A 15,264-nucleotide genomic window follows, 5' to 3' on the forward strand; every position below is an offset into this window, starting at 1 on the left:
GCCCTCTGACTTGCTGCTCTGCGCTTTGTCTTCTGAACGATGCTGCTTCTTAAGCACACATAAGCCAAACAGCCGCGCAAATTGCAGCCATCCACCATGAGTTCAGATTTGCACAGCATGACACGAATTGGGCTGCAAATTATGCAGAAAACAGCCATCACATCCATCTGTGATGTCAGAACCCTCAAGTACAATGTGACCTGGTAGAATCTAAGACAGTGCAAGTCGGCTGAGTCTGATTTCTTCCCGAGCAGCGAGATGAATCTCCTCCCAGTCGCATTTGGCCCAGTGAGCAAAGGTTAAATATGATTGAGGCTATGCTTGGGATTTGCTCAGGAGCAGACTTCATATCCAAGGGTGCAGGCAATTAGATTTCTTTTCTTTCTTTTTTAAATGGTAAGAGTAACTAGAAAAAGAAAACACACAAATACACTCATAGCTGATGGTAAACTGAATTTATTTCCTCTTGGAAAACAATTCCAGTAATCTCCAGGTTCAGACCGCAGAGTAAACATTGAGAACAGTAACATACAGGTTAGTTCAACCGATTCAAGGATTTGGCTGTGTGAAATCATTAAGGAAAACCTTGAACACTCAAAGCTTCAAATGTAGCCAGGAAAAAAAAAAACAACACAAAAAATAAAAAATAAAAAACTTTGACAGTCTACATAACAACTATTGCATATATGGCGAGGCTACCTGTCACACTGCAAGGCTTACAAATATATATACGGGCCGTATCCAGATGTGGGGTTCTGTTCAGTGAGAATGTCTCTTCATGGTTCACAAGGATCTCCAGCAATAAAAAATAGTCTTGGGTTTTAACTGTTGATATACCAAAAGAGAAATTCTAGGCTTAAGTGTAAATAAAAGGAAGTCCAACCACAGTCACGTGATAACAGTTCTTTTAAGTTCTGTCTTCCTTGAAAACATCTTCTCTTAAGCCACTTTGTTCACTTTGAAAATCTTGCCTGAATAGGGCCCAAGTCCACTTGTCTTTATAAGACCATTTTAGCATCGACGACATAATACATGTGCAACACTTTATATACAAGGAGTCTATCTGGTGCTCAAAAGTTCCAACACATGAACATCCAACAGTTTTGATAATACAAGTTGTATGATACAATACAATGCTTCTGAAGAATATACATTAACAATGTAAGCTTCGTGCAAAGAGTAAAACATGTTCCCTTTTTGTGCCACAAAAGTTCTTCTCCTTGAGAGGCTGTACTTGAACTAACTGCTGTGTTGGGTCATCGTATGATTCTGCAGAGAAAAAAGAAAGAGAGAGAAAACTTCAGTTATATTCTTCCTATTGGAATGAGTACTGACCAGTGCTGGTTGGTACCCAATGAGCTGAACCACCATGTTTTCGCACAGTGTGAATGGATGCATTGATTCCATACTGGACCAGGGATGCTCAAATAGGCTAAACATCCTGGGTAGCGTTCAGGTGCACAAAAGCTATTACCTCCACGTTGGAGAGGGAAGAGGCAGAGCCAGAATGCTCTGGGAGGGAAGCCTTGGTAGTGCCTTACCTTTTCTCTGTCTGCCATGCCTCCTCCTGTAGCACCTCTACCAATCAAAACACAACCCATGCTTCAATGACCACAGCAACACTATTATAACAGTTTCTTGGCCTGTGTAACATTCCTGTTTTTGAAACATGCTTTGCTCTAATCTCTCTTAGATGGTGAATGTTGACCTATCCATTCTCAAATGTGGATACCGAAGAGCTGGCTGGTGAGGAATAGTGGGACCTGTGGCCATGCTGTGGTGGCTCTGCAGGACACCCTAGCAATCTGCTTTAGCTCCCCTGCTCTGTACGTCAGTGTTTCTCCCGGGCTGCTTAGACAGTTTGGTCCTCCTCACCCCAGAAACAAGGGTGTGACCTTTTTTATTTATTAGATAACTTCTTTCCAAATTGTAAGGGTGCAACTGGTACACCCGTCCAACTGAGGCCCAACATACAGAGCCCGAGGAGCCAAAGAGTGTGGGCATTCTCCAGCTCCAAGCATGGCGCTAAGGAGGGTCTAGTCTTCTACAGAGTTTGGCCATAGGCCTCCAGATTTTCAATGGAGACTGAACCCTGGGGGTGCCCTGGGCCCTCCTCTCTGTCTTCCCCAAATAGTTCTGGCCTAAATCCATTCAAACTCCGTTCACTCCTGATCAGAACTCTGAAGCCTAGTCTGACATACAACTACTTCATGCTTAACTGACATAAAGTACATTGCTTTTCTTTGACTTTCCATAACCCTCTGTCCTGCTAACGTTGCATTCATCTTTATGGGCTTGTCTTTTGGCCTTACGCTGGCAATTGTGATGTACCCTCATGTATTCCTACATTCATGAGAACCTGTGAAATGCTGCTATCAATACCTGATACAGCCCATAGCACTCAGTAGAGAGGGTTTGACCAACTGGATATGGGATAGGGGAGGAGGCATGGTTCCTGTCTTGAGCTCAACAAAGTTCTCATGGTCTAAAGAAAAAGGCCCATGGATATATGACATTTCAGTGACAGGACTAAAATTAATGGAAAGGAACGCAGAAATGCCAGGGATTTTCCTGGGCCTGCCTCATCACCAGGGAAGGATTTGCGGTACTTGTAGCTTACAGGTAGTAAGCTGATGTTTTCATTCCAGCTGGAAACCGAGAACCTCCAGAAGGACACTGCAGGTTGAAGGACAGACCATGCAAAAGGCAACGAAACAAGCGTGCATGTGTCAGTGTTTGTTCTGATTGGCTAAGATCTTCTAGAGGGTTCTGAAGCGAGGGTATTGCACGTAAAGAAAGATGAAGGGCAGTTTTGGCAACATTATGAGGGATTTTTAAACAGCACTGAAAGTGTTCAGATTTGGTGCTGAATGAGTATGCAAAGCAGGGCGCTGTGAGACCGGTACTGTCTTACCATCCCTGAAGAGGGCCACCTGCTCAGAGGGATGGGCTGCCTAATCAGGGGCTAGGCGGCTGATACTTCCCAACTGGGGCTGGCACCTACTGAGGCTTGGGATGGGTCTAGCTCCCCTTCCCTGTTTCAGATTTAGCTTTTGGGTGATGGAGATGAAGGGTGGTAATTAGGTCCTTTCCCACCGTGGCAATCACTGTGTCACCACAGTCATGACTGGCAAGTGAGATTCTGTCATAGCCTACACTGGGCTGGAGCCCAGTGTAGAACATGGTGAAATACATCACTAGTGGCAAGGCGGCTTTGTTTCATTCTGCCCTTCTGTAAAACTTACTTGCTTCATTCTCTTCAAAGGATGGCTTCCTCTCTGGCAGTACTGGTCTCAAAGTGCATAAAGAGTAAACTATTTTTATGCCAACTCTTTTGTCTGGATATTGATTTTGAATATGTCTGGGAGGTGTTTTTCTGAAGGCATATTAAAAAATACTGATGGGAACAAAAAGCTTTCCTATTTTCTCAGCGATCAACACAGCTATGATTAGAGGGTTGTAAGCATTAAAAAGTTAAAACCCCAAACTCTACTGGTTCAGTTGTTTTTCCTAAGTCTGGTGTGGTTTCCTGGACAGGTTTGAACAAAATCTCACAATTATGAAATGAGAGAAGACGCACGAAGCCAAGACACTGATAGTGAATGATGAGGTGCTGGCAGCTGCCCTTTAGTTAGTGGCTTTTCCTGCAACTGATGTGTAATAAAGAAATAGCTCGGGATCTTACCTGGGTCATTTTATTTTTAAGTTTCCTAATGTGGCTCAAATCACCCTTCTTATTTTTTTTTTCCCCTGTTTCCTCACAAGAGACACAGGTACAGATCTAGTTTTTTTTTTTTTTTTTTTTTTTTTTTTTTTTAAACAATCACACTAAATATTTGCCCATCTTTCTATATATGTGGATAGATTTTAATCACATTACCACAACAGACTGAAGTCACTAATACCAAGAGCTTGCACTTTGAAGGTGTAAAGAAGCAGATGAAATGATTTCATGAAGGAGGCATGAGCAGTCTTGGAAAGCCCAAGCTTACAACAAGTCAAGATCCATGGGGAATTCTCAGCAGAAAGACGGTGAAACACCGGGTTCTATTGTGTGGAGATGCCTGGACATGTGAATATCCTTCATCTTCACTGTGTTAGAACTGCCAGGCTGTCACGGAAGCCAGCCTGTGAGGGGCTCACAGTCTGTGGACACAGCCCGTCATGGCAGCTGGGGTGTGAGGGGGCTGGCTACATTGCATCCATAGTTAGGGGGCAGAAAGCAATGCATACTTGTGTTTAGCTTGCTTTCTCCTCTATCCCACTGAGGATCTCAACCCGTAGAATGGTACTGCCAACAGTTAATGTGGGTCTCCTCACCTTAATTAACCTAATCTAGATAATGCCTCATAAGCATGCAAAGAAGCTAACCTAATCTAGATAATCCTTCACAGGTGTGCCCAGGCACTTGCCTCCTAGGTGAGTCTAGATCCTGTCAGGTTGACAATATATACCATCACACTCATTTTCCTGTTTTTGGCTCTAGCCCAATTAAGGGTCTCTTCCAGTCCTGGTTGCCCCTCCCTGCCTCCCCGCCTCCCCCAGCAATCCTCATGGTGGGAAGGAGGCATATCCCCAGAGGCCCATGGGAAATGGGCATATTTCTGTTGGGGCAGGGGGAGGAAAATTCCAGATGTTTCTGGTCCCCACCCCCCAAGGGATTTCCTTTGAGTATCCCTGGGATGTTTCTGCTTCCTGCACATGTGCCCTATTCCAAGTCTGCTGAAAGGACAAACAGCCTGGTGTGGAAGGATGGATGGTGTGCCTGAGTCGCACATTCATTCAGTTGTCGTGTAGGTGTGGGTGAGAACAGACACAGAGTCACAGTCTCTAGATGTGGCCTTCAGATGTCCCTCCGGGTGGGAAACAAGGCTCTCCATGGGAGTGCTCAGTGATTTTTAGGAACTCATAGACATCATTTGCTGGGAAAGGCGGCCAGGAAGCAAGCGGAAAGATAAAATGTAGACAGCAGAAGCAGGGAGCAGAGAGGAGGCAGCACGTTCATTGTTGTCCTGGCAGTGGATCACGAGCCAGAACAGTCCTGAGACACCAAGGGCTCAATGCTCAGGGGCGGAATGTAGAAAGCACCACTGCCAGCTTCCCACAGCAGCAGCTCTGCTGCAGAGTTTTGAGCTCTTTAGGTCTGAAGGAAACCACTTCGCTAGAACAAAGCAGTGGGTAATCTCACCAATTTTACACAGCAATTCACAGTCCCCAAAGCACTTTAATGCAATGACAGGTTATGAGAAAAAATATCTGTTCCAATGAAGGCAAAGTGTTTTACATAATCGAGAGGAACATCAGAGCAAGGCTGGTGGAGTGGGGGGCGAGGACAGAAAAGGAAGAGGAAGAGAAGGAAACTTGTGCAATCCCACAGAGGGCCATATTCTACTCTGCAAAAAGCCATCTCCTGGAGACCCCATGTCTAAGTAACTGAAAATTGAAAACCATTAATCCCAGTTATGAACAGTTGTTTTACACGAGGGGGGTTTGTGTTAAAAAAAAAAAAAATCAAAGCCACCACATACCTTAAAGCCTAAGAGAAGATCTATGTAGGCCTGCTACTCTAACAGTGAGGGGCCAAGAACACTTTCCTCATTGTGAGGGACCTGGTTTGGAAAGAAGTGTGTGCCTTCTTTCTTTCTTTTTTCCCCTGTAAATGTGAAATTAAACTTAGAAGCTAAAAAACAGATGAGGGCCTTAAAAAAAAAAATCCTCCGAGCACCATGTATTTTTTTTTTTTTTTTTTTTTTAATGTGAGATGCCTTCCATTTTACAAGACTGGAATTCTCATTTTAGGCTTGGCACTCTAACAAACGATTAATTCAGCCTAGTCTTTCAGAGGGCTGACCACATTTGCTGGTCAAACGGCTTAATCCTATTTTAAATGCCCTCCAAAGAAAATATTTTTAAATAAAAATAAAAAAGCCATGATCCTCTGAAACTGTTCACCTTGCAATTTTTGGGGCCATTTGTTTTTTTTTTTTTTTTTTCCTCAAATCTTGATAGGAATTTGAATTTCTGCACCTAGAACCATGTTAAAAGTTAAGCTCTCTGAAGAGGGTAAGATAGGGAATTTACCTTCTCAGGATTAAAAAAATTACATTTCCACCCCAATAGTGGTGCCCACAGATTGTCTGGACTTTTCTGATTCTCGAGCAAACATGGCACCTCTGGCCCAAGCCTTGTTAGCACCCCTGAAATGTTAAGTAGCAATAGTAATCAAGGCAGCATTTCAGTGGGGGGCTGTGTTAAAAAAAAAAAAAAAAAAACAAAGCAAAACAAAACAACAACAAAAACCAAAAAACTGTTGATTCAAATATGTAAATCTTTTCTTTTTCTTTTCTTTAAAGCATGGCTTGTCTATTTATAGCCACGTCTGCCAAAACAAATATAGACAGGCTCTAGGAAGCAGGAGAGAGCAAGTCAGCATGTTATTTTTAAAAAGGAATGAAGAGGAAAATAGAAGATTAAAAAAAAGGAGGGCTCTCTGCTAAGCCCCTGTGCCCTCAGTTTACACCGTGGCTGTACTCGGTTTAAATGAGATGCTTCCAAGCTAATGAAATTGGGACTCAAAAACAAAGCAAGGCAGGAAAAACCCCAGGAATATAAAGATTAAGTGTGCTGTGTCTTTCAACAGATGGTGACAATGCTGTGGCAACATGTTGGCTTTTTTTCCTTTAGTTGAAGAACACAAACATCCGCAATCAATCTGCCCTGATTAACTAATTATATTACCCTTCCTTTTATCACTTGGGCTGGCCGTTTATCTGTAAACACAGAGGCTAATCAGTATGCTCTCATTTTTTCCTCAGAAGCGCATTCCGGTTCACACTCGGCTGTGAGCTTTCTTTTCAGGCTGTAAACTTAATTCTCCATCACTGTCCACCTTTAAGCACCCTTGCTTTTCCATTATTTATTTATTTAGTTTTAAACAAAAGCAATTGGTTTCCAACAGTTTGGATAATAAGTCTTTTTGACCTGCTTTCTTCTTTGACCCAGAAGGTCACCCCTGTGCACGGGCACAGGGCTGCCTTAAGAAATACCTCCAAGTCGTACATTTCATCTCCTGCCCACTCAAAATAGAGCTTCCTTTAAATGTGTCTGTACGGGGTCCCTGAAGGCCAAAGAGGCTTCCCTGTAGTGGGCAATGGAGGGACAGAAGCCTCTGCCTTTATTAATGAATGCAGGCCATTATGAGTCTGGCTGGCTCCTTCCCTGTTCCCAGAAGCATATACTGTACGTGACTTAAAATGCTAGAATATTGACACAAAGCGAGCTGGGCACCTCTAAGGAAAATTACTCCTTGGATATAATGTAGGCTCGTAACAGCTATTAGAGTACAAAATAAAACCCTCTGGGATCAGCTTGACATATACCACATTCTACCTAGTCCTCCAACATTAGAAGAAATTCTTTCTGAAGGCATTCCAAGGACAGCATTAAACTGACTTTTGTAGCAATCCGCAACAGCTTTTTGGCTTAGAGCTTTTAGTACTAAATCTCTGGTTTGAATCAATATAAGTACTATATCTCCTACATTAATCAATACATCTGGTTCAATACATGTTCTATTAAATTATACTTTCTAATCAAGAGTTTTACATTTTTGCTCTCTCTCTTTCATTCCCAACTTCTTCTCTGTAGTAAAATAGTTTTGAAAGTGTATACAGGGAGTGATGACAGGATGCTGGGCTATTGACCCTGGATGATGGTGGAAAAACACAGTCACAAAGCAAAGGGTGGCTCTCAAACATCTTAATAAGGTCAACAGGATGGAAATGTTAATAACGAAATGCTTTCAGAGTCTACACAATCAGAGAGGTTCTCATCCCTTCAAGTCTGAATGAACAAAATCTCCATAGCCCTGGGACTAGCAACAAGAATGTTCTAAGAATTGAATCAAAGACCTGAACCAACCAGCATTCCATTCACACCATTTGCAAAGCAGTCACTATACATTTCCTGTCAAAAGAAATTTTGTACAATTGAGTTTTCATAGACCCTACCTGGAAAACATCAGGAACATGTTTGTGGACATGTACATTTTTATGATATGTTTGATGGATTGTTCTTTTATGCAATGTCTTATTTTCCCTTAGTGATTTGATGACCAAAACTGAAAGTAAAAATAACAACCAATCTACATATAGAGTAGATTTCTTATGCCCAGGAAAGTTGACCCATGGTTCTTCACATTTGAAGAATTTACTAGAACTCTTCTACTGTAACATACAGGTGACATTCCTGAACCCGCCTATCATGATCTGCATCTGATCCCTCTTTAATGCCTCAGATTTTGCATTTCTGATCCTGTTTGCAGTCACAGAATTTTCCTCTTTATTTTCATCGTATGGTACTGTCATCACCATGGGGCTGTAGAGACACTGATGCATTTTCTTTTGACATTAACAGTTCACATGGGCTTGAGCTGACATCTCAGAGCACTTTCTGGGTGACACTGAGTTATATATTAAAACAAAAATGAAATAGCATCACCAGAAAAATACATGCTATGGCAGACAGAAAAAGACAGTCACGCTAGAGTTTGTTCCCCCACAAGGAGAGAATTTTTTTTTTTAATGAATTTTAGACTTTAGGCCAGTTTTTTTTTTTTTTTTTTTTTTTTTTTTTTAAACAATTCTGGCATTAAAGTTTCTATCCTATTTTTAATGGAAGTTTGCATTCCGGTAAAACTCATTGATGGACACGGTGTTGGTTCTTCATTGGAAGTCAGTGCTAATGAGCCTAGAAAGCTTGAGTTGTGCTGAGTCTATACTATGCAAGAAAGGGCAAGCTCATGAGCTGATGCCTAGAAGTGTGACTGGGAAAACGCCGGAGGTCATGTAGTACACTCTTCCTGACTGTCGTAGAAAACAGATGCCATTCCTGAACTGGGCTTCAAACAAGACCCTGCAGATGGACAGGTTTGCCTTACTACAGGTTTCCCCAACCTCAGCTTTGCTGACATTAGGGGATTCCTTGGGCAATATAGGAGGTGTATTGGTCTCCCCTTGTAACATGTGTCCCCAGACATTATCACATATTCTCTGCTGAGATGAGTCATTCTTAGTCGAGAACCGCTCGCTCGCTGCCTTATCGTATCCGGAAAACATTTGTGCATGAGTAAAAGAAAGATTGGAGATAAAGAAGATCTAGCATTGAATTAATTTTAAACTTCAACAAGAAAGAAGTGGTCCATGGGCAAAGGAGAAATGGTAAAATGTTGCTCTATGGTGTGTAAGATCCAGATACTGTGAGGGTTCTTGTCATCTGTAAAGCTTGGGCTTCAGAATCACAGAGTCAAGTTACAAAAACAAAATCACAGGCAAGTTCCAAGATGTTTTACGTTTACGATCCTGTACTGGTCTGCATGCATAGCTAGCCTTTCCTTGTGTGACAAACCACAGGCCACAGGCTGAACATACCTGCTCCAGGGTTGACCAACTGCCACTGTGAGCCCTTGTTACTGACTTTTCTTTGCACAGACAGTTTTCCTGAGTTATGATCTACTAGGATGTTTTGATGTGTTTCTGTACTGGAAATATATGGAGCTCGCTAGGCTGGGCCAGGGTGAGCTACTCAGTCTGTGAGATATGCCTGACACCTTACAGGAATTAGTGTGTACTAGAAAGAGACTCATGGATACTACACAGAAGTGCACTTGTCTGGTGTTTTAAAAATGATATCATGGGATGAATTGGGTAATTGTCCAGAAATTCTGCAAAGGATCCTTGGAAATATATTATAAGTGTATTCTTGGTGGGTAGAACCAAATCTCTACAGAATGTTCGCTCGTTCAGCTATTTACTCTCTGTAGCAGCAAGGATGGTACACCTCAGGTCAAGGGAACAATAGTGCTCACATTGTGCTTCACATTGTGACAGTGTCCAACGGGGCTCAGGAATTAAGGTCTGCAAGTTACTATTTACGGCATGGAAATGAATGCCTATTTGGAAAGAACCCCAGAGGCACCATGACCAATTTGCTGGCCTATGTTTACTGGCAGAAATTATTCTATCTGGATATAATACAGCCCAGAAACAAAAGTGTAGTTTCCCACTTAGGAAGGACCTAAGGGACAGTGTCTGGTGGGTATCTCTGAAGAGATGAAGGATGCTCCTGGCCATAGTCCATACCGTCTACCAGGAGAGACAGGGTTCAAAGGAAACAGAGCAAGGACCCTGTGCTGTGTGAGGAGCTGTAAGCTGACTTCTTAGAGAATCTACACATGCCTAGAGCTGGCGGAGGTGAGGAGGGCAGGGACACAGGCAAAGCTGAGTGCCACGGGCAGGGGATAGACTTTGTAGATGCCACACGATCTCATGGGCTGAAAATCTGTCAGGTCATGTAGACAGGCAAGGCACTGGTTTGGAAAGGGCCTCATGTAACTCAGGCTGGCCTCAGACTTAATATGTAGCTGAGGACCACACACTCATCTCCTTGCTTCTGCCTCCCAAGGTCTGGGATTATTGCATGAGCTCACATTTTGCTCTTTCTTTAACACAAAACAAACAGATAAATAAACAAACAAGCCATATTGAACCAATCTGGAAAAAATCACAGTGGTTTATAATGTAGCAAGAACACCCAGCTAATTACCTGGGCCTTAGCTTAATGTGAGTCTTCAGGAGCAAAGACTAGTTATTTAAGTAATGCATGTTCTAAGTTGGCACATAAATAATTCCCAGTATTTTGACAATTGAACCGTATAGAGAAATAAAACACTTCAGAAGGCCAAATTATATTGCTGTTCTACATGTGGGCAATGTTAACATGGTAACAATTCCTTTTTCCAGGAAGACCTTAAAAAGCATAGTAAAATTCAGGGTTTAAACATATTTCTAAGTCTTTTCCACACTGGAAAGGCTAGGGAAGTCTCCTCTATGGAGGGCTGGAGATATTGATGTCTTGGGAGTAAATGCATGCCTTCCAAGTATCACTTCCCAAGTTGCAGACCCCAAACACTGCAGACGTTAGCTGTACTAGTTAATCCATATATGTCATCCAAGTGCTGTCTCAAATGAACAAGGCAGAGGGCAAGAACCAACATCCTAGGTCATTCCCTGACCCCCAAATATGCACTGTCATGGAAGTATCTGTCCATTTCTGTCTCACTGTCTCTGTGACACAACACAATAAAAATAAAAATAAAGTAAAAGAGAAAGAAAAGTTTCCCTCTTGGAACGTACAACACTTTGTATTGAGACTCACAGAAAGTTCCAGATTGGAAAAACAGGCTAAAGGGAGTAGAGCAGCCACTGGGAAATATGTTAAAAGTAGAAAGCTGGTTCTTCTTTTTTACAGTTAATCAACAAATTGAGCTACCTGTCTATCTGCAAGGAGCCAGCAGTGCACTGCTGAAAGCAGAAAGGAGAGGGGCCAGGCCATGACAGTTCTGCCTCAGGTCTGGCCCTACAGTCTCAGTGTATTGGGGGCCGAAGGCTTTGACAGGCAATGCTGCCTACTATGATATTCAGGGATTAAGTCAGCTCTTCACAGACAGATGTGCCCACGCACCAGTCGTCGCTAGGCCTTAGCTTTTATTTTCCCACTGTAATGTTTAATTTATCACACTGGTGCTTTCTAAACCAGAACATCTGTAAACAAGCTAAAGAATGACCTCCTTCCAATTCTACATCCGTGAACAGTGCCCCCTTCTTCATGCTTTAATTTCAATACCTAAAGATAAATAACTCTGCAAGGAAGAGGGGAAAGGGAAGGCTTGTCTGACGTTAACGTGTTAATCTTGGGCGAATACAAATTTCCTTTCTGCCAGGCTCTGGGGTACACACCACTGGTTCTCCATGCTAAAGCTATATTAAGACATCTCTTTACCAGACAAATACAATCAAACAAACTTCTGCTAAATATTAACAGGCTTGTGTAGTAATAGGCAACAAATAATGGGTGCTTAGATTGATAATTGTTCAGAAATACCCTCTTATAAGCATTACAGATATGTGGCTCCCTCCCCATCATAGATTTTTGAATCCTGGAAGGATTTTTTAAAAGTTTAATTTATTTTTAAAAAGGACTTAGTAAAATAAATCCTAGTTACTCTCCTTGGCTCAAGATCATTTTGTTTGTTTGTTCGTTTGTTTTTGAGACAGGGTTTCTCTGTGTAACTGCCTTGGCTCTCTTGGAACTCATTCCATAGACCAGGCTGGCCTCAGACTCATTGAGATTCACCTGCCTCTGCCTCCCCAGTGCTGGGATTAAAGGCGTGCACCACCATTGCAGGGTTGGCTCAAGATCTTCCATTGAAATCTGGCTGTCCTAACAATCAGCTCCAACATCCCTTCTGCTGTTTGTAGAACTCTGTGTGGTGGGATCCGTTGAGATTTGGTTGGGAACTGAAGGGTGTAGGAGCCAGGCATTGATTTAAAAACTGACTGGCAGCCTTAGGATTTAAACTTTGGTCCATCAGACTCAAAAGGTCATCTGATTAGAATGGGAAAGGCACCCAGCACTTGTGATTTATATTCAAAGGGCAACCTTTGTGAGGAGAAGGAGCCATGCCTCTTTCCGCCTTTCAACTTGATAGGGCAGGGTTCTCTTCAACTGAATTCCAATAATTATAAAAAAGGAACACACTGAACTTAGAGGAAGCCCTGCCCCCCACCCCACGTGTGTTCCAGTGTGTGCAGAAGCCAGAGAGGGACTTCAGGTGCAGGTGCTCTGCTTTTGAACTCTCTGCCCTGGTCCTTTGAGAGTCTCTCACTGATCCAGGAGCACCCCATTCCATTCAGCCAGTCTGGAAGGCCCACAAGCCCAGGTGACCCCGCAGTCTCCCTGGGGTTTCAGGTGCACAGACATATACCCAGTGTTTGCATGGGTGCTGAGGATCTGAACTCAGGTCATTAGGCTTGCCCGGTGAAGCCATATTTGTTTTTAATTATCACACTACTGCATTCTCCAGGCATGAGTCAAACACACTGTAATTCATTAAAGAAAACAGAAAACCTGTTGCCTACCATGGTCAACCGAATAACTGTCTGCTAGGCCAAAATACAGCATGTTGATTGATATCATTAAGCAGTGAACACGGACCACACCCTGGGATTGGGTATGCGTGTGCATGCCTGAGCAAGCCTTTACTGTGTAGAGAACTGAGATACATTCATGCATGGGCTCCACACTGAAAGCTCTCTGCCTTTCTGGAACATTCTGAGATGGGGCATGCAACTTGAGGAAGCCCCCAAGGATGCTTCATTGAGATTGTGAGAAAATTCTTTGAAAGTGCAAACATGTCATTGCCCCAGTATAATATTTGGCTGACTTCCATCTTAAATAAAGATTCCTGGTTAGGAAGGTCTGCTCTCCCCACCACCCCCCTGCTTGCCTTTCTTCCCCTTTCTGCTATTTTTATATGCTGCAGACAGCTTCAGGACCCATTTCTGCAAGTTTCCCTCTCTACACCCCCTGAACTCATCCTTGTTTATCAGTAGCTCACACAGGCACCAAGAGAAGCAATCAAGTGTGTCATGAGCCATGAGAGGGGCAGAGGCTCTCACTTTCCATTGTGTGGCTTCCCCAGGGATGGGAATCTGGTCATAGGCTTGCTGGCAAGCACCTTAACTACTAATCTATCTGGCCAGCTCTGTCTTATTCTTCATGGAAGCCTGCTATGTTATGCCCACATTCTCTCTCTTGTTCACCATTTTCTTCTAGGGTATCTCAGGTCTTAAACTGACAGGTATCCTCAGCATCTCCCTCCACCAAGAAGACCTGTGTCTGCCTAAGAACCCCACTCCTGAGATTCCCACTTTCGAGACACCTTTTCTGCATTATTTCTTGGTCTCTTTGCGACAGTTTCCTCCAAGTACTTTGAGCTACGAGACAGAGAGAGAGAGAGAGAGACGGCCCTTTAATCCCCCCACACAGAGGTGTGCTGTAACTATGGTGAGAGCAATCTATAACCCTCACATGCTTATACAATTTGCTCCTCCAAGTTAATTTGAATTCATTACAATAAAGCGATATAATTAAAAAAAAGCACTCTTTAATGTGAAGTATTTAACATGATCCTGGAAGAATGACAGTCTCGACTAGCAGAGGGCCAGGCGGCGGGCATGGTGCACACGCACGCAAATTCAAAGGTGAGCCGTAAACAAGTACACAGAGCCGCATTGCCATGCATAAAGGGCCAGGCGACGGGAGGCCTCATTCTAATCAGCCCTCAAAGGAACCTGCCACACAGAAGTGGCACTTATTCTAATTTAAAGCCCTCGTGCTTGCTTCACTGTTGCAAAATTTATAAAAGAATAACTTCATTAAACCGCCTGGTACTTCAAACACAAATGCAAACCAGCCATGGCACAGAAGGCGCTGGACAAGAGGAGAAATAGACCCGGGGCCTCACGAGCACAGACACTGAAATAAAGCCCGTGTTGGGGTGCTTCTCTTCCTGACACTGGGGTTCCCCATGCAGCCTTCCTTCACCGAGGACTTGGGCTGCACGGCTTTTTAGCTCTGTCAAGAGGCCTGTTGTTCTTGCGAACCTGCCTAATAACACAGAAAATCACTCAGAGCAGTTGGGCGAGCTGTGTCACATGCAGAAATACAGCGGGCAGTACATGAATGAACACTGTTCAGGGTTCTTCTCCTGGCCTGAGAGGAGATTGATTCTCTATACTCCACCATTCCAGCTTCCATTTACTCGGGTGTATATTACAGACTTGCTTAAGTTGTTGCAAAACTAATGTTAAAAAGATTTCCCCTTAACCCTGGCACTGGAGTAAAAAGAAAAAGCAATAATAAGGGTTAAGGGTAATACAGTTCTGCACCCATTTATGGCTCTGGAAGAAGGCTCTCACACAAGTACCTTTGCACACTCTTAAGAAAGCCTCTTTTCTCCCCCAGTCAAGACTCTAGGAAACACTACAGTAAAATAAATTCGGGCTAGATTCCAGAGCTACAAGGCTGCCTGTGTCATAGCACACATAATCTTGTGCCGAACTGTGAGCAGATTTCACAAAATCACACACCACACACACACACACACACACACACACACACACATGCATATATACGTGTATGTATATATGTATATATAATGCAATAAAGGCAGATCTCACAGCTTGTATGGAAACAGCAACCCTTTGAGGCTGCGGAAGGATCGCAAAAGTTGGACTAGAGTCCTGACCTGAGAGCCCAAGAATGAATGGCACCTCTCTTTTTCCAGTGCTCTTATTAAACTGGTGCTAAATTTTGCTTCGAAGAGGATAGAGTAAGCATTCATACAGGCCCCAAATGACATCT

The 15,264-nt window shown here is 43.1% G+C and overlaps 1 protein-coding gene across 3 annotated transcripts in view; it reads right to left on the reverse strand.

Annotated features, from left to right (window-relative positions):
• Positions 1–440: 440 nt before the first annotated feature.
• Positions 441–15,264, reverse strand: part of Znf521 (zinc finger protein 521) — a 273,551-nt gene continuing 258,727 nt past the window's right edge. For all 3 annotated transcript variants that reach the window (XM_051202004.1, XM_051202003.1, XM_051202002.1), the window contains one exon: positions 441–1,269. In XM_051202004.1, coding sequence (XP_051057961.1) covers positions 1,240–1,269 — 30 coding nt within the window. In that variant the 3' untranslated portion in view covers positions 441–1,239. The remainder of the gene's footprint in view (positions 1,270–15,264) is intronic.

The sequence above is a fragment of the Phodopus roborovskii genome, unplaced genomic scaffold (assembly GCF_943737965.1).
Source record: "Phodopus roborovskii unplaced genomic scaffold, PHOROB, whole genome shotgun sequence".
In the NCBI taxonomy this organism is placed as follows: Eukaryota; Metazoa; Chordata; class Mammalia; order Rodentia; family Cricetidae; genus Phodopus; species Phodopus roborovskii.